General features: G+C 49.1%; 1 protein-coding gene across 3 annotated transcripts in view; it reads right to left on the bottom strand.

The window, feature by feature from the left end:
• Positions 1-1,113: 1,113 nt before the first annotated feature.
• The window catches only part of crabp1a (cellular retinoic acid binding protein 1a), a 47,128-nt gene continuing 28,849 nt past the window's right edge, over positions 1,114-19,392 (bottom strand). For 2 of the 3 annotated variants that reach the window (XM_078429803.1, XM_078429801.1), the window contains exons 2-4: positions 15,175-15,353; positions 7,126-7,239; positions 1,114-1,489 (exon numbers count right to left, since the gene is read on the bottom strand). In XM_078429803.1, the coding sequence (XP_078285929.1) occupies positions 1,439-1,489; positions 7,126-7,239; positions 15,175-15,342 (333 nt within the window). In that variant the 5' untranslated portion in view covers positions 15,343-15,353 and the 3' untranslated portion in view covers positions 1,114-1,438. The remainder of the gene's footprint in view (positions 1,490-7,125; positions 7,240-15,174; positions 15,354-19,392) is intronic. The other variant, XM_078429802.1, reaches the window with a different exon arrangement.

Raw genomic sequence — 19,392 nt, forward strand, 5'->3', positions numbered from 1 at the left:
TGTGACTGTGTGGGTTCCCTCTGGGTGCTCCAGTATCCACCCACATCCCAAATACATGCAGGTTTGTGGGTTAATTGGCCTCTGTGAATTGCCCCTAAAGTGTTGTGAAGTGGATGTGAAAGTGGGATAACAGAACGATTATGAACAGGTGATGGATGGTTGGCATGGACTCGATGGGCCAAAAGGCCTGTCTCTCTGAACCGTATCTGTAAACTAAACTAAAACCCAATTAAATAATGACCTCCCAACACCAGGAGACCCCGTGATGGGGACATCTTATGGGGAGAAGGCAGGAACAGGGTACTGATTGTGAATGACCAGCCATGATCACATTGAATGGCGGTGCTGGCTCGAAGGGCCGAATGGCCTACTCCTGCACCTATTGTCTATATTGCCTATCTTCTGACTTTCACAGAGTTGATCTCTGCCCAGATAACTGGTCTGCAGACCATAATGCTCGCACAATCTTGGTTTATGGTATGGTAATTGCCAACAGATGTATTTTGAAACTATGGAAATCAGACTCTGCTCCTCAGTTTGAGACTTGGTTAAGAGAATTAATGGGCATCTTACACGTAGAGAGGTTGAGATATGAATTGTCTGGCAACCCTCGAAGGTTCTTCAACATATGGAACCCAGTGCTGCAGCATATTAAGGACAAGTAAAACTATCCCCTCAATGCCACATGCTTTTGTACCTTCTTTGAATCCAGCAGTGAAAATACTGAAATATTTGACTTGTGAAAATTACCTTGCCTCATGTTTTTGTGCTTTAGTCTTTTTTGTCACATTGTAGTTATGTTTTTTTTTTAAATGTATTTTTATTTATTTATTTGTTTGTTTTTGTTTGTTTTCATGATTATGTAGGGAAGGGGAAGGATGGGGTTTACTGTTGTTGTTATATGCACTGTAATTAATTAAATAAAAAAATTAAAAAATAAACATTTTAAAAAAAACTGGTCTGCAGGTACCAAGAGACGACAAACTAGTCTTTTAAGAAAAGAAACACCAAATACATTCGAAGATTCATTTTCTTCTTGATTTTATTATCAGATTCACTCCATTTCCACCCAATCTCGGTCATCTTTTGGAAATGAGCAATCCAATTTCTCTTCTGGAAGCTACAGAGATACAGGCAACAGCTGGAGCATGTGATACATTCACTGGCACGGGCAGGTGCTTAGCAGTTCTACATCCGAAATACAAAAGTCTAAAAGACTGAGTGAGAAGCCATACACTAAATAATCTATCTGATTCGCACGTTCACTATTACAGACATGAAAGAGGTTTCACAACATTAAAATAAAACACAGTTACACTGAATAAAAACTTGGAATGTCACAGTTTGGCATCGATAGCTTGATACACCAAGCACAAAGTGATAGGAAGGTGCTTCTGCTGCTAGTGGACTTTCCCACGTGAAGGGATCAAGGGCGTTGTTACTCCTTAACGTAGATCCTCGTACACACCACATCATTGGCAACCAGCGTCTGGAAGTAAAGAAGAGACAAGTACTGTATCGGTTGGACCAGCCCGCTCGGGAGCTCAGGAACTACACACACACACATCAGATTCTAAAATGGGCAGCCTAGGTAGAGGAGCTGCTGCCTCACAGCACCAGAGACCCGGGTTCGATCCTGACCTCGGGTGCTGTCCTTGTGGAGCTTGCACGTTCTCTGTGACCGCGTGGGGTTCATCCGGGTGCTCCGGTTTCCTCCCGTATCCCAAAGACGTGTGGGTTTGTAGGTTAATTGGCCTCTATGAATTTCCCTGAGTGTGTAGCTAGTGAATGAGAAAGCAGGATAACATAGGAGCGGATGGATGATCGATGGTCGGCATGGACTTGGTGGGCTGAAGGGCCTGTTTCCATGCTGTATCTTTCATTCAATCAAAAACATGCAATATCTGTGTATGTAAGCTACAGTGTGTACTATATGTATGTACTATACTATGTATTTATTCACAAAATGCTGGAGTAACAGCAAGTCAGGCAGCATCTCAGGAGAGAAGGAATGGGTGACGTTTCGGGTCGAGACCCTTCTTCAGACCGTCTTGACCTGAAACGTCACCCATTCCTTCTCTCCTGAGATGCTGCCTGACCTGCTGAGTTACTCCAGCATTTTGTGAATAAATACCTTCGATTTGTACCAGCATCTACAGTTATTTTCTTACACTATACTATGTACATATGTACATATATACTATGTACTGTTCTACATATCACAAAAGCAAAACCTCCTATATTTATGTTGTACTTTTGACAACCGCAGGATATTTCATAGCGCTACCACAAAAGTATTTTTATTTTGCAGTCACTATGGCCTGACAACCAGTTCCTGTACAAGGCTGTGAATAATTTCCAGTGGTATTTGTTGAGGATAAAATTTGTTGAACTTCGTCGAGAGATCTCAGGATGGTGGTGCAGCGGTAGAGTTGCTGCCTTACAGCGCCAGAGACCCGGGTTCGATCCTGACTACGGGTGCTGTCTGTACGGAGTTTGTACGTTCCCCCGTGACCACGTGGATTTTCCCTGTTTCCTTCCATACTCCAAAGATGTACAGATTTGTAGGTTAATTTAGCTTGGGTAAAAATTGTAAACTGTCCCTAGTGAGTAGATGGCACTGGTGTATCACTGGTCGGCACAGACTCGGTGGGCTGAGGGGCCTGTATCTGCACTGTATCCATAAACTAAAGTAAACTCAATCTCCTTCCAGTGGAGGGTTGGACAGGCATCTCTCTGGTGCTGTGTTTGAAAGACAGAGCGGTGGGAGAGAAGTAGGGGCCCAGCAACATCTTGGATTAGGACTCAGAAGGCTGGATTGTCACTGAAGGCTGTGGGGGCCAAGTCAATGGATATATTTTTAGGCAGACAGACAGATGCTTGATTAGTACGGGTGTCAGAGGAAAAGGCAGGAGAATGGGGTTAAAAGGGAAAGATGGACCAACCATGATTGAATGGCGGAGTCGACTTGATGGGCTGAATGGCCTAATTCTGCTCCTATCACTTATGAATTTATGACAATCTCAAGTGAGATGTGAATCTCAAGTCAGTTCTGACTGCCTTCTGAGTTGGGATTATCTATGACCCAGATAATTATTTGTCCACAAATGTGTGGACAAATGTTAGATAGTCCACCGATGATCCCAGAACAACACTGCAGATGTTGAATCTTCATTTTTTAAAAGTGCTGGAGGAACTCAGTGGGCCAGGCTGTGGAGGGAGTGAGAGGTATTTTGGGTTGGGGCCCTTCTTCAGACTGATGGGAGGGAGAAAGCTGTAAAAAGAGGCAGGGGTGAGGCAAAATCTGGCAAGTGGATATAGATGAGGGGGGGTGACAGATAGGTGGAGGGAGTTAAGTGAAATGGTGCCAAAAAATACCAGGTAAAGAAGGAAGGGGCCTGAGATGTAATAATAATAATAATAATGCATTTTATTTATATAGCGCTTTTCATATACTCAAAGACGCTTTACAGAGATTTAGAGAACATAGGGAAATGAATAAATAGATAAATAAGTAAATAAGTAAACGAACAGAGAAAGGAGACAGAAGGTGAGGTGACCTTCAATGGTTGAAGGCAGTACTGAACAGGTGAGACTTCAGTGATGTTTTGAATGTGGTGAGTGTGGGGGAGTCTCTAACGGTTTGGGGTAGTGAGTTCCATAGGGTGGGAGCAGCGATGGAGAAAGCCCTGTCCCCCCAGGATCTGAGTTTGGTCCGGATGTGAGGGGATAGGAGATTGGCAGCAGCAGAGCGGAGGGTGCAGGTGGGAGTGTGCCTGTGGAGGAGGTCGGTCAGGTAGGATGGGGCCAGGTTATGGAGGGCTTTGTAGGTTATGAGGAGGATTTTGTACTGGATTCTCTGGGGGATGGGAAGCCAGTGGAGTTTGTAAAGGACGGGGGTGATATGGTCACGGATCGGGGTGTGGGTGAGTAGACAATAGACAATAGATAATAGGTGCAGGAGAAGGCCATTCGGCCCTTCGAGCCAGCACCGCCATTCAATGTGATCATGGCTGATCATTCTCAATCAGTACCCCGTTCCTGCCTTCTCCCCATACCCCCTGACTCTGCTATCCTTAAGAGCTCTATCTAGCTCTCTCTTGAATGCATTCAGAGAATTGGCCTCCACTGCCTTCTGAGGCAGAGAATTCCACAGATTCACAACTCTCTGACTGAAAAAGTTTTTCCTCATCTCCGTTCTAAATGGCCTACCCCTTATTCTAAAGCTGGAAGGCGTGATCGTGTGCGGAACAGGACAAGTACAGGGAGAAAGAGGGGTGAAAATGAAAAGTGGGGTATTGGGAGTAGGGAGAGGTATGAGGTGAGTGGAGGGAGGAGGGGAAAGGAACAGGGTGAAGGGGTTAGGGTGAACAGTGTGCTCATGGGCTTGATCTGAGGTCAGCCGAGGGCAGCCACATTTGAGGAAGGATATTCTTGCTATTGAGGGCGTGCAGCGTAGGTTTACTAGGTTAATTCCCGGAATGGTGGGACTGTCGTATGTTGAAAGACTGGAGCGGCTAGGCTTGTATACACTGGAATTTAGAAGGATGAGAGGGGATCTTATCGAAACATATAAGATTATTAAGGGGTTGGACATGTTCCCAATGTTGGGGGAGTCCAGAACCAGGTGCCACAGTTTACGAATAAGGGGTCGGCCATTTAGAACGGAGATGAGGAAAAACTTTTTCAGTCAGAGAGTTGTGAATCTGTGGAATTCTCTGCCTCAGAAGGCAGTGGAGGCCAATTCTCTGAATGCATTCAAGAGAGACCTAGATAGAGCTCTTAAGGATAGCGGAGTCAGGGGGTATGGGGAGAAGGCAGGAACGGGGTACTGATTGAGAATGATCAGCCATGATCACATTGAATGGCAGTGCTGGCTTGAAGGGCCGAATGGCCTCCTCCTGCACCTATTGTCTATTGTGTATTGTGTATTGTGTGTGCGCTGGGAGGGGGTGGCAGGTCATTGACAGCAGGAGGAGGCTTGGATGTGGAGAGGAATCTAAAGAGATCGGGCTGGAGCAGGGTCCCGATTGCTGGGGTCCTCAGTGTAGGGGTCCCCAGTGCAGGGGTCCCCAGTGCAGCGGTCCCCAGTGCAGGGGTCCCCAGTGCAGGGGTCCCCAGTGCCGAGGTCCCCAGTGCCGGGCCCCCCCAGTGCCGGGGTCCCCAGTGCCGGGCCCCCCAGTGCCGGGGTCCCCAGTGCAGGGGTCCCCAGTGCCGAGGTCCCCAGTGCAGGGCCCCCCAGTGCCGGGGTCCCCAGTGAGGGGGGTGTTGATTGGCTGATGGGTGGACAGAGCCTGGACATGAAAAAAGGTGTCAGACTGGAAGAGAAGAGGAGTGAAAAGCACAGCCAGAGTGTGGGATGTTGGTGGGAGGATGGTTGGAGAAAGGGGACAGGATAGTGGGGGAAATGGGTGTGCACTGGGGGGGGGGGGGGTAGAGTTTAGTTTAGTTCAAAGATACAGCGCAGAAATAGGTCCTTCGGCCCACCTAGTCCGCATCGACCGGCGATCCCCGCACACTAACACTGCCCTACACACACTAGGGACAATTTACAATATCACCAAGCCCATTAACCTACAAACCCATTCGTCTTTGGAATAGAATAGAATAGAAAATAGGTGCAGGAGGAGGCCATTCGGCCCTTCGAGCCATTGTTTGAGAATTCGAGCCATTCATTGTGATCATGGCTGATCGTCCCCAAACAATAACCCGTGCCTGCCTTCTCCCCATATCCCTTGATTCCACTACCCCCTAGAGCTCTATCTAACTCTCTCTTAAATCCATCCAGTGATTTGGCCTCCACTGCCCTCTGTGGCAGAGAATTCCACATTTTCACAACTCTCTGGGTGAAAAAGTTCCTTCTCACCTCAGTTTTAAATGGCCTCCCCTTTATTCTAAGACTGTGGCCCCTGGTTCTGGACTCCCCCAACATTGGGAACATTTTTCCTGCATCTAGCTTGTCCAGTCCTTTTATAATTTTATATGTCTCCATTAGATCCCCTCTCATCCTTCTAAACTCCAGTGAATACAAGCCTAGTCTTTTCAATCTTTCCTCATATGTCAGTCCCGCCATCCCAGGGATCAATCTCGTGAACCTACGCTGCACTACCTCAATTACAATGGAGTGTGGGAGGAAACCGGAGCACCCGGAGAAAACCCACGCAGTCACAGGAAGAATGTACAAACTCCGTACAGACAGCACCCGTAGTCAGGATCAAACCCGGGTCTCTGGCGCTGTGAGGCAGCAACTCTACCGCTGCGCCACCGGGCTGCCCGCGCCGACCAGCGATCCCCGCACACTAACACTATCCTACACACGCTAGGGACAATTTAACCAAGCCAATTAGCCTACAAACCTGTACGTCTTTGGAGTTTAGTTTTGTACATTGTAATGTGTACCAAGGTACAATGAAAGGTTTTTTGTTGTTGCGTGCTATCCAGTCAGCGGAAAGACTATACATGGTTACAATCAAGCCATCCACAATGTGCAGATCATAGTAAGAGTAAGAAATGCTGCTGCTGGAGTAGAGGTTTAATAGAGTGGAGCGATTGTAATGAATGATTGCAGATCTGCTTCTGGGACCTGCACGCAGATGGTCTCATGGCTTGGCCGCCATCTTCATAAGTTAATAAGTGATAGGAACAGAATTAGGTCATTTGGCCCATCAAGTCCACTCCACCAATCATGGCTGATCTGTCTTTCCCTCTCAACCCCATTCTCCTGCCTTCTCCCCATAACCCCAGGCACCTGCACTAATCAAGAATCTATCACTGCCTTAAAAATATCCATTGACATGGCCTTCTGTGGCAAAGAATTCCAGATTCACCACCCTCTGACTAAAGAAATTCCTCCTCATCTCCTTCCTAAAGGAACGTCCTTAAGTTCTGAGGCTTTGACCTCTGGTCCTAGACTCTCCCAGGAGTGGAAACATCCTCTCCATGTCCGCTCGATCCAAGCTTTGAGGGGCACAGGAATGAGAGAGGGGGATGAAGGGGGGGGGTTACCTGAAACTGGAGACCGGGGTTGGACTCGGTGGTCCTGACGTCCTACTGGGTCGCCTGGACACTGGGACTGGACTGGGTTTCAAGGGACAGGCGAGGTTAACCTCGCTGGGAGGTACCTACCAGGATCAGCTCGTTGTTCACCAGCTCCCGCGTCCAGTGTGTCTTCGGCCCACTACCACTGAGGAGAGTTTGCTTGCAGTAGATTTTGTTCTCGTTTTCCCACTTCGGCAGACTCTGCGGGAGAGGACGAGGTCAGCATCAATAATCCCAAAGTCACGATGGCTGGAGTCTCACTCACACCCCTCACTACTAGCAAGTGGGCCGGAATAACCGGTGGGCACGGGCAAGATGGGCCGAAGGGCCTGTTTCCGTGTTGTGGGACTCTATGAGTCTAACACAGAGATACTGTTCAGCGTTGCTATCTATGGGCTGACATAAAGACATCATTCACTCCTGCACATCCTCTCCAGTAACCCCGACGACTGAATTTAAATTCTACTGTCAGATTGTGAATTTGATGGTGATTGGGTGCAATAAACGGAAAATACTAGAAACACTCAGTTGGTGGAGCAGCATCTGCAGAAGAGTTAACACTCCAGATCAAAGTGTTCACCTGATCCTGATGCAGGTCTTCAGCCTGAAGCATTGATCCTGGTCCTTCCACCTCAGATGCTGCCTTACCAGCCGAGTATCTCCAACATTCTCAGCTTTTATTTCAGATTTCCAGCGTCTGCTGGTTTTGATTTTCATCTTTTTGACTTGTGGCTAATGATTGTAAAGCCCAGCACATCCACTCACGTCCTTCTGCAGATTCACCAACCTCAGCCTGGCTGACACTCGGCTACATCCGCTGCAACACAGAGGAGACCATTCGGCCCGTCGAGTCGGCGTCAGCTCCCGAATGTTTTCTTCATTTTAGAGATACAGCGTGAAAGCAGGCCCTTCGGCCCACCGAGTCCGCACTGACCAGAGATCCCCGCACACTAACACTATCCTACACACACTAGGGACAATTTACACTAATACCAAGCCAATTTACCTACAAGCCTGCACGTCTTTGGAGTGTGGGAAGAAACCAAAGATCTCAGAGAAAACCCACGCGGTCACAGGACGAACGTACAAACTCCGTACGTACAGCACCCATAGTTGGGATGAAACCCAGGTCTCTGGCACCGTAGGGCAGCAACTCTACCGCTGCGCCACCCCTTGCATGGTTGGCCTTTATTACTTACAAGGCTGCTGGCAATGTGAAATAAACACTGCATTATATAAAATATATACGCAAGTACAAAATTACCAAGGCCAACGGCAAGCTTGAGCTGCTGGACTTGTCTGTAGCCAACAATATATCCTGAGACACAAAGAACGGCAGATGTTCTAATTTTGAAAATTGTTGGGAGTAACTCGGTGGGTCAGACGGCATTCATGGACGGAATGGACAGGCAACATCTTGGATTGGGACATTCAGACTGATTGTTGTAGGAGGGATATCACACAATGTTGGAGTAACTCAGCAGGTCAGGCAGCATCTTGGAGAGAAGGAATGGGTGACGTTTCGGGTCGAGACCCTTCTTCAGACTGATGTAGGGGGAAGGGGGGATTGGAAAAGACAGGACGGTCTGGCATATGATAGATGGATACATATTGCCAGACCTTTTCCACCCCCACCTCACTTTTCCCGATTTCTCGCTGAAGAAGGGTCTCGACCCAAACGTCACCCATTCCTTCTCTCCAGAGATATTGCCTGGCCGGCTAAGTTACTCCAGCATTGTGTGTCTATCTTCGGTGAAAACCAACATCTGCAGCTCGTTCCTACACCCCGGATATCGTTCCCAGCTTTCTCCTCTGTACTAAAGAAGGGTCCTGGCCTGAAATGTCACCTGACCATCCCCTCCACGGATGCTGCCTGACTCGCTGAGTTACCCCAGCATTCCGTGCTTTGTTTAATAAATATCTTGGTTGGATCAGGGACCACAACAGTCCTGGTAAAGAGGTGGGATTATCGTGGTGATTTGTGGGCAAATGATTTGGGAACGAGTGCTGATTGTGTCAGTGAGGTCAAGCACCAATAACACTCAAGTGTCAGTGGTAATGGAGCAATGATTCAGTGTGTCACACACAGCCAGGGATGGAGAGATTGCTGCCACGGAACTCAAGCAGATGCCTAATAGCCAGTAGTTTATCTATTTGTTTTTGAATTCTCTCAGCGCGATCCAATTAGACCAATTGGTGGCTTAAAGGTACTTTAAGGATTTCCAAAGATAGACATAAAAAGCTGGAGTAACTCAGCAGGTCAGGCAGCATCTCAGGAGAGAAGGAATGGGTGACGTTTCGTGTCGAGACCCTTCTTCAGACTGATGTCAGGGGAGTGGACAGGACGGAGATAAAATGTAGTCGGAGACAGTCAAATTGGTCGGAGAACTGGGAAGGGGAGAGAGGGAAATCAAGGACAACTTGGAGTTAGTAGGAATATCTTCAGCTTATAGACAGGGATAGAAGTCCCATACATAAATCAAACAGCCAACTGGTTTTAATCCTTCACCTTCCAATCCAGAGGCTCCCATCACACGAAAACAAATCTGAATCACTTAGACAAAATGTGTTTGATTTGAGCAAATTAGGTTTTCCTCAGCCATTGAATTACACAAATTCCTGAATTTTAAATAATCTAAACTGAACAAATTAGTTACTCAAATCGAGATAGGTGACGTTTCGGGTTGGGATTCTTCTGCAGTTGGGACATTTCTGCAGTCTGAAGAGGGGTCCTGACCCGAAATGTTACCTATCCATGTTCTCCAGCGATACTGCCTGACCTGCTGAGTTACTCCAGCACTTTGTGTCCTTTTGTGTAAACCAGCATCTGCAGTTCCTTGTTTCTACACTTACTTAGAAAACCGTTATTGGAAATATAGTCCCTGTAGAAATCCTCCCATCTACCCCATTGGAGACCTTCGAACGACCTTTAATCTGACTTTACTGCTCGTTATCTTGCACTAAACATGATACCCTTTATTTAGCGGAGGTGCAGAACCTGGCGGACTGGTGCTCTGATAACAACCTGTCCCTAAATACCACCAAGACCAAGGAGCTGATCATCAACTTTCATAGGTCACATAACGGGGAATACGCCCCGATCTTTATCAACGGGGACAGTGTGGAGAGAGTGTCCAGCTTCAAGTTTCTGGGCACTCACATTTCGGAGGACCTAACATGGTCCAATAACACTGCTGCGCTGGTCAAGAAGGCACAGCAACGACTGTTCTACCTAAGAACACTGAAAAAGTCTGGTCTACCCCAACAGCTGCTGACGACATTCTACCGCTGCACCATAGAGAGCATCCTAACACATGGCATTCCTGTGTGGTATCTCAGCTGCACGGAGGCAGAGAGGAAAGCTCTTCAGCGGGTAGTCCATAGAGCTCAAAGGACCATCGGAACACAGCTACCAGCCTTGGAGGGCATCTACAACACACGATGCCTCAGAAAAGCCACCAGCATCCACAAAGACTTCACACCCCTGCAACAGTCTGTTCGAACTCCTTCCATCGGGCAGACGATACAAGGCCTTCTACGCCCGCACCTCCAGACTCAGGAACAGCTTCATCCCCAGGGCCATAGCTGCTATGAACCGGTCCTGCTGAGCCGGATGGTCACATCGCACAGTGATCCGGCAGACCTACTTGCACTTTATTCTATTTTAAAACTATTACAATTTGTTTCGTTGGGTTGTTTAAATTAATACTGACTAGCTAATTAAATTATTGCATCGTATGGGAGGCGCATTCCCAATCTCGTTGTACCCCTGTACAATGACAATAAAGATATATTGTATTGTATTGTATTGCACACAGTGGATGGCTTCATTGTAATCATGTATAGTCATTCTCTGACTGCATAGCATGCAACAAAAAACGTTTCACTGTACTTCAGTACACGTGGCAATAATAAATTAAACTAAACTAAACTAAACCATCTAACTTGATCGTCCAACCCAAAGTGCTGCCTTACAACGCCAGAGGCCAGGTTCTATCCTGACTGCAGATGCTGTCTATATGGAGTTTGTACGTTCTCCCCGTGACCTACATAGGTTTTCTATGGTGCTCCGGTTTCCTCCCACACTAAAGACTTACGGGTTTGTAGATTAATTGGCTTGGTATAATTGTAAATTTTCGCTAGTGTGTAGGATGTTTCAGTGTGAGGGGATTGCTGGTCGTCATGGACTTGGTGGGCCGAAGGACCTGTCTCAGCGATAGATCTCTAATCTAAACTAAACTAAACTGCTAAACACAAACTGAGACATGCCTTTGAGTCAGCAGATTATGGGTTAAAGTGCCTTTCCAGAAAGTCAGACGCAAAATTTAGGCTGGAAGTAGGGCGGGGCTGAGAGTCAACAACAGCAAAGGAGCAGAATGATGAGAAGCAGACAGGCAGCATCTCTGGAGAGAAGGAATGGGTGACCCTTCTGAAGGGTCTGAAGACCCTTTAGAAGGATGAGAGGAGATCTTATCGAAACGTATAAGATTATTAAGGGGTTGGACACGTTAGAGGCAGGAAACATGTTCCATATGTTGGGGGAGTCCAGAACAAGGGGCCACAGTTTAAGAATAAGGGGTAGGCCATTTAGAACTGAGATGAGGAAAAACTTTTTCAGTCAGAGAGTTGTGAATCTGTGGAATTCTCTGCCTCATAAGGCAGTGGAGGCCAATTCTCTGAATGCATTCAAGAGAGAGCTGGATAGAGCTCTTAAGGATAGCGGAGTCAGGGGGTATGGGGAGAAGGCAGGAACAGGGTACTGATTGAGAATGATCAGCCATGATCACATTGAATGTTGGTGCTGGCTCGAAGAGCTGAATGGCCTCCTCCTGCACCTATTGTCTATTGTCTATTGTCTCCACCCGAAACGTCACCCATTCCTTCTCTCCAGAGATGCTGCCTGTCCCGCTGAGTTACTCCAACTTTTTATGTCTATCTTTGGTTTAAACCTGCATCTGCAGTTCCTTTTATTTCACAAAATGCTGGAGTAACTCAGCGGGCCAGGCAGCATCTCAGGGGAGAAGGAATGGGTGACGTTTCGGGTCGAGACCCTTCTTCCTACACATGGTGAGAAGCAGGTTACTCTGTCCCATTGAAGATGGTTCCTGAGGGCTTGGTTGCATTCTGAAGAGAATTGGCTGCATTCTGAAGAGTTGCCATTATTGCAAAGTACATGTTCTCCCTGATGTTCTGGGCCCTGGTTATTGCTCAAATATAGCACACAAGGGGAGGAAAGATTACAGAGTGACGATCACAATCGAGCTTTTACTGTTGTTCCTTGTTTAATAAGAAGTTAGTTTAGAGATGCAGCGTGGAAACAGACCCTTTGGCCCACCGAGTCCACGCCGACCGGCAAGCACCCTGACACTAGTTCTATCCTACACACACTAGGGACAATTTTACCGGAGCCAATTACCCTACAAACCTGCACGTCTTTGGAGTGCGGGAGGAAACCGAAGCACCCAGAGAAAACCCACGTGCTCACAAGGAGAACGTACAAACTCCGTACAGACAGCACCTGTAGTCAGTTATTCACAAAATGCTGGAGTAACTCAGCAGGTCAGGCAGCATCTCTGGAGAGAAGGAATGGGTGACGTTTCGGGTCGAGACCCTTCTTCAGACTGATGTCAGGGGGGGGAACAAAGGAAGGATATAGGTGGAGACAGGAAGATAGAGGGAGATCTGGGAAGGAGGAGGGGAAGAGAGGGACAGAGGAACTATCTAAAGTTGGAGAAGTCAATGTTCATACCACTGGGTTGCAAGCTGCCCAGGCGAAATATGTCCTGCTGAGTTACTCTAGCATTTTGTGAATAAATACCTTCGATTTGTACCAGCAGCTGCAGTTATTTTCTTATAGCACCTGTAGTCAGGATCGAACCTGGGACTCTGGCGCTGGGAGGCAGCAACTCTACCGCTGTGCCCATTAACAGTAAACCGTGCAATGGAGGGTGTGTTGAGGTTGTGAAAGGCGCTATATGAATGCAAGCCGTTCATCTTCAGCTCAACACTGGCGAAGGGCCAACATTGATCACAGTAGGAGTTTGATTCAATGGACTGTGTTTGTCAGCACAGGCTGGAGCCCCGCTAACGGCGACAACAGATTGATGATCGCCGGCTGCAGTCAGCGTAAGGCAGGCGGGGGGAGATGGAGTAAGGTCACTTTATCCATGTCCATCCTGACCACGGGAGGTCGCCTCGTCTATTCAGGCCGTGTCAGTCCAGGAGCTGCTCAGATGTCACAGGGAAGCAAGTTGCCCGCACTGTCATTAATTTAATTTCAGAGGGGCTGTCGCTGCTAATGGTGAATTAGTCACCACTCACTTTCAGAGGCTCCGCAGGAGAGACAGCCGCTGTCCATTTGGTTCACGTTAGTGGTGCATTCAGTGGCTTGGTATGTCTTGTCTTGTCCTCCCCTCCCTCCCCTCCCTCCCCTCCCTCCCCTCCCCTCCCCTCCCTCCCCTCCCTCCCTCCCTCCCTCCCTCCCTTCCTCCCTCCCTCCCTCCCTCCCTCCCTCCCTCCCTCCCTCCCTCCCTCCCTCCCTCCCTCCCTCCCTCCCTCCCTCCCTCCCTCCCTCCCTCCTTCCCTCCCTCTCTCTCACCACCTCCCACCACCTCCCTCCCTCCCTCCCTCCCTCCCTCCCTCTCTCCCTCTCTCCCTCTCTCCCTCTCTCCCTCCCTCCCTCCCTCACTCCCTAGTTAGGAAGCCACAGGTCAAAATATCACCTAATTAACTGGAAATTAGATTACCCAATATGTCAAATTTAACAGCTATAACGTTTGTATCTTCCACCTTATTAATACTGGGTCATTTGACATGATCACAACTGGCCACAAAACCTCCACCCCTCCCACCCCTCCCACCCTCCCCACCCCTCCCACCCACCACACCAGCACATCCCAACTCATCCCATTACCCGGGTTAGACACCAAATGCTGGAGTAACTCAGCGGGCCAGGCATCATCTCTGGAGAGAAGGAATGGGTGATGTTTCGGGTCGAGACCCTTCATCAGACTCCGACCCGACCCATCTTTTTCTTCATAGATGCTGCCTGACCCACTGAGTTACTCCAGCTTTTTGTGTTGATCTTCGGTGTGAAGCAGTATCTTACTACACATCCCATCCCCCTTATCCCAACCCCCACATCCTCCCGGATGCCTCGTCTCTGTCTGAACTGTCTGCCCTCACCCAATCACCCAACTCCCACCTCACCAAACCCCAAATACCCTCACATCCTTGCCCAGCACAAGGTTAACCCCCCCTGCCCACACCAACCTGCCCACACCACCCACCCCACACCCCCCTGCCCCACACACCACCCACCACCCACCCCCACACCACCCACCCCCACACCCCCTGCCCTACACACCCCCCACCCCCTCACCCCCCACCCCCACACCACCCACCCCCACACCCCCCTGCCCCACACACCACCCACCCCCTCACCCCCCACCACCCACCACTCACCCCCACACCACCCACCCCCACACCACCCACCCCCACACCACCCACCCCACACCACTCTGCCCACACCCCATGCCCACACCACCCACCCCCCTGCCCCACACCCCCCACCCCCACCCACCCCCCCACCCCCCTGCCCACACCACTCAGAGTTGCTGCTGGATTACTCCAGCACTCTGTGTCCATTGGTGTAGAGTGCGGGGGATTGGCGGGGAGTGGGGGTAAGATGGAGAGGGGGGTGGGGTTGGGGCAGTGTGGGTGGGGGTGAGGTTGGGGCAGGGTGGGTGGGGGTGGGGCAGGGTGGGTGGGGGTGGGGCAGGGTGGGTGGGGTGGGGGTGAGGTTGGGGAAGGGTGGGTGGGGTGAGGTGTGGGTGGGGTGAGGTTGGGACAGGGTGGGTGGGGTGAGTTTGGGGCAGGGTGGGGGTGGGGCAGGGTGGGTGGGGGTGAGGTTGGGGTGGGGCAGGGTGGGGTGGGCAGTCAAGGGGGGGGGTAATGGTGTGATGAGGAGGGGTGCACAGTTGGGGCAGGGTGGGGCAGTGTACAGCTGTATGTTTCTACGCTCCCCCCATTCTGCATGGTCCCTCTCTGTGCACCAACATCTGCCACCCCAGCCTCACCCCAACCACATTCACCACAGCCCAGCCTGAACCCCACTAAGCAGGTCGTTCCCGTCACCTTGCACTTCCTGCCGTCCACCGTCTCCTCCTCGAACTCCTCGCCGACGGTGAAGGTGATCTCGGTGGTCCTCACCGTGGTGGAGGTCTTGATGTAGAAGTGGTCGCCATCCTGGCGTATCTCCACCAGGGGTTTGGACGCCGCTGCCCCGGCCACCTTCCTCAGCATTGCGTTGACCCCTGAAACAGCAACGGAGACCCCATTGATGGGGACGGGGCCAAAAGTAACAACTCAGATGGTTAAACCCCTCTCTCATTGTTCCTCTTCCTAACCCTTGGGGCACGATGAACAACTAGCCTTTTCTATTCCAGGAACTAATCACAACAGACAATAGACAATAGGTGCAGGAGGAGGCCATTCGGTCCTTCGAGCCAGCACCGCCATTCAATGTGATCATGGCTGATCATTCTCAATCAGCACCCCGTTCCTGCCTTCTCCCCATACCCCTTGATTCCGCTATCCTTAAGAGCTCTATCTAGCTCTCTCTTGAATGCATTCAGAGAATTGGCCTCCACTGCCTTCTGAGGCAGAGAATTCCACAGATTTACAACTCTCTGATTGAAAATGTTTTTACTCATCTCAATTCTAAATGGCCTACCCCTTATTCTTAAACTGTGGCCCCTTGTTCTGGACTCCCCCAACATTGGGAACATGTTTCCTGCCTCTAACGTGTCCAACCCCTTAATAATCTTATACGTTTCGATAAGATCTCCTCTCATCCTTCTAAATTCCAGTGTATACAATTTGACATTAGCAATAACCAGCTCAGCGCCTGGCTGGAGCGATAACTTCATGTGTCAGACCTCTGACACACACTCAGTTACTTATCGGCCACACTGACTATTATGTGGACTGAACAATAAGGCCAGTGATGGAGGTTGGCGACAGTGCAGTGCGTACATCAGGAGAGAGAGCGTCCAGAAGTTGGGTTGATGTCCAGTACGAGAACCAACCAACTGCAGATGCTGGTTTACACAAAAGGACACAAAGTGCTGGGGTAATTCAGCAGGGTCAGGCTGTCTAAAGAAAGACTCAAATGTTGGAGTAACTCAGCGGGACAGGCAGCATCTCTGAAGATCCTTCAGGGTCTCGGCCCGAAACATCACCCATTCCTTCTCTCCAGAGACGCTGAGTTAACATGGAAACATAGAAAATAAGTGCAGGAGGCCATTTGGCCCTTCGAGTCCGCACCGCCATTCATTGTGATCATGGCTGATCATCCACAACCTGTGCCCAACTTCTCCCCATATCCCTTGATTCCACTAGCCCCCAGAGCTCTATCTAACTCTCTCTTAAATCCATCCAGTGATTTGGCCTCCACTGCCCTCTGTGGCAGAGAATTCCACAAATTCACAACTCTGGGTGAAAAGGTTCCTTCTCACCTCAGTTTTAAATGGCCTCCCCTTTATTCTAAGACTGTGGCCCCTGGTTTTGGACTCCCCCAACATTGGGAACATTTTACTCCAGAGTTACCCCTATCCTCGGTTTAAACCAGCATCTGTGGTTCCTTCCTACACATTTAGTCTAAAGAAAGATCCTGACCTGAAACGTTATAACCTTTGTCCTCCAGACTTGCTGCCTGACCTGCTGAGTAACTCCAGCACGTTCTGCCTATTTGATATGTAGAGGCAGCAGTGGGAATATCAATAAATTCACATTGTGAATCAAATCTGGTTTCCATGGAACGCAGATTTGTTCAGTGGGATCCTTCAGAGAAGAGGATTTGCGGTCTTTACGCGGTCTGTTTGCAGGTGATTCCTGCTCCACCACTGTCTCTGCCCTGTGAAGTTCCACTGGAGCACCTGATGCAGGCTTTATACATGAATAGGAACCGAATCATAGTCACGCAGCTCCGAAACCCGGCTTCGATCCTGACCTCGGACGCTATCTGTGTTTTCTCCTCATGACCTGCGTGGGTTTTCTCCGGGTGCTCCGGTTTCCTCCCACACCCCAAAGACGTATAGATTTGTGGGCTAATTGGCTTGGTAAAATTGTAAATTGTTCCTAGTGAGTGTAGGATGGTGTTAGTGTGAGCGGGGACCGCTGGGCCTGTTTCGCGTTGTATCACTAAACTGAAAAAACTAAACTAAACTAACCTAAAAGTAAGTAGCCATCTGTACATACAATCAGATTCTCCACCCCATTGCGGACATTGGACTTTGCCACTGCAATGCCGAGGCTGTATTCTACACTCTGTGTCTTTCCCTTCACTCAACCTATAATAGTCAAAAGGTCATAAGGTATAGGACTGGAATTAGGCCATTCGGCCCATCAAGTCTACTCCGCCATTCAGAAGGATGAGAGGAGATCTTATCGAAACGTATAAGATTATTAAGGGGTTGGACACGTTAGAGGCAGGAAATATGTTCCCAATGTTGGGGGAGTCCAGAACAAGGGGCCAAAGTTTAAGAATAAGGGGTAGGCCATTTAGAACTGAGCTAAGGAAAACCTTTTTCAGTCAGAGAGTTGTGAATCTGTGGAATTCTCTGTCTCAGAAGGCAGTGGAGGCCAATTCTCTGAATGGATTCTAGAGAGAGCTAGATAGAGCTCTTAAGGATAGCGGAGTCAGGGGGTATGGGGAGAAGGCAGGAACGGGGTACTGATTGAGAATGATCAGCCATGATCACATTGAATGGCGGTGCTGGCTCTAAGGGCCGAATGGCCTACTCCTGCACCTATTGTCTATTGTATATTGTCAATCGTGGCTGATCTATCTCTATAACCTCTATAACTCTCTGTATCTCTATAACTGAAGAAGGGTCTCGACCTGAAAAGTCACCCATTCCTTCTCTCCTGAGATGCTGCCTGACCCGCTGAGTTACTCCAGCATTTTGTGAATAAATACCTTCGATTTTGTACCAGCATCTGCAGTTATTTTCTTACAATATCTCTAGTCGCCTTTGGCTTGATTGTATTTACATGTGGCATTATCTGATTTGATTTAACAGCATGCGAAACAAAGCCATTCACTGTACTTCAGTACACGTGACAACAATAAACCTAAACCAAGAGTACTTCCATGTAACAACACTTGATCCATAGTCTTCTGTGACTTGGAAATGCAAGGAATGAGTCCCTCTGGCTTCACCACTTCCTCGGGCATAGCATTCCAGATTCCCAACACCCTCTTGGTGAAAATAATGCTTCCTCTGATCCCTTCTAAACATCTGACTCCTTATTTATAAACCTATCTCTCCGGTTTTAGATGTCTCTGCTAGGGGGGGGGGGGGGGGGGGGGTGAGTTTCTTAATGTCTATTCTATCCATTTGTTTCCCAAAAATAAACTTTATTCAGGATAAAATATATTCTAAACAAGAACAGTGCAAAAAAAACTCTGAGACATTCTCAGCTTCTCTTCATTAAGTGGTATCATATTCAGTAGTGTTCGCACCTATCCTTAAACCGAGCACCCTTGCCAGCCACGTGGCCCTCTGGGGTGATATTCCTTCCCTTGGTTGAGGGGTGTTCCCACCACACTCTGACCCTCAGTTTCCCACAGTGTTTAGTCTGGAGATACAGCGCGGAAACAGGCCCTTTCGGCCCACCAGGTCCGCGCCGACCAGCGATCCCCGCACATTAACACTATCCCACACACAGTTAACCAAGCCAATTAACCTACAAACCTGTACGTCTTTGGAGTGTGGGAGGAACCGAAGATCTCGGAGAAAACCCACGCAGGTCACGGGGAGAACGTACAAACTCCGTACAGACGGCACCCGTAGTCGGGATCGAATCCGGGTCTCCGGCGCTGCATTCGCTGTAAGGCGGCAACTCTACCCCTGCCCGTGATTATGTCCCTCATAATTTTATACAGCCCCACTATAAAGCCTTTAAGACGCAAACTGGGGCCAACTCTCTTGAGGGTCAACCTCTGAACAAGTGCAAAGAAAGATGGGTTCTCTACTAATGTGACAATCGTAGAACCTGTTTTATGTAACGGATTCATGTATTGACGACGAATTGAGTGAGCGAGTGAGGGTAGATTTGAACCCCGGTTATAGCAAGGTGCGATAAACCCAAGCCGAGGACCAACAAGCGATGGCCAAGCTTGGAAAGACCTGAGCCCAGCGGGCCGGCGAGGATGGCGGAGAGCAGATCAGAAGAGATGTGACTTCAGCAGAGGAGAACCCCGGAGTGGTGAGCAGGAGATTACAGCTTTCCCCACCTTAGACTAGAGAGCTGAGACCCACACGGGACAGGGGGGGGGGGGGGGGGGCA

The sequence above is a fragment of the Rhinoraja longicauda genome, chromosome 38 (assembly GCF_053455715.1).
Source record: "Rhinoraja longicauda isolate Sanriku21f chromosome 38, sRhiLon1.1, whole genome shotgun sequence".
Lineage (NCBI taxonomy): Eukaryota > Metazoa > Chordata > Chondrichthyes > Rajiformes > Arhynchobatidae > Rhinoraja > Rhinoraja longicauda.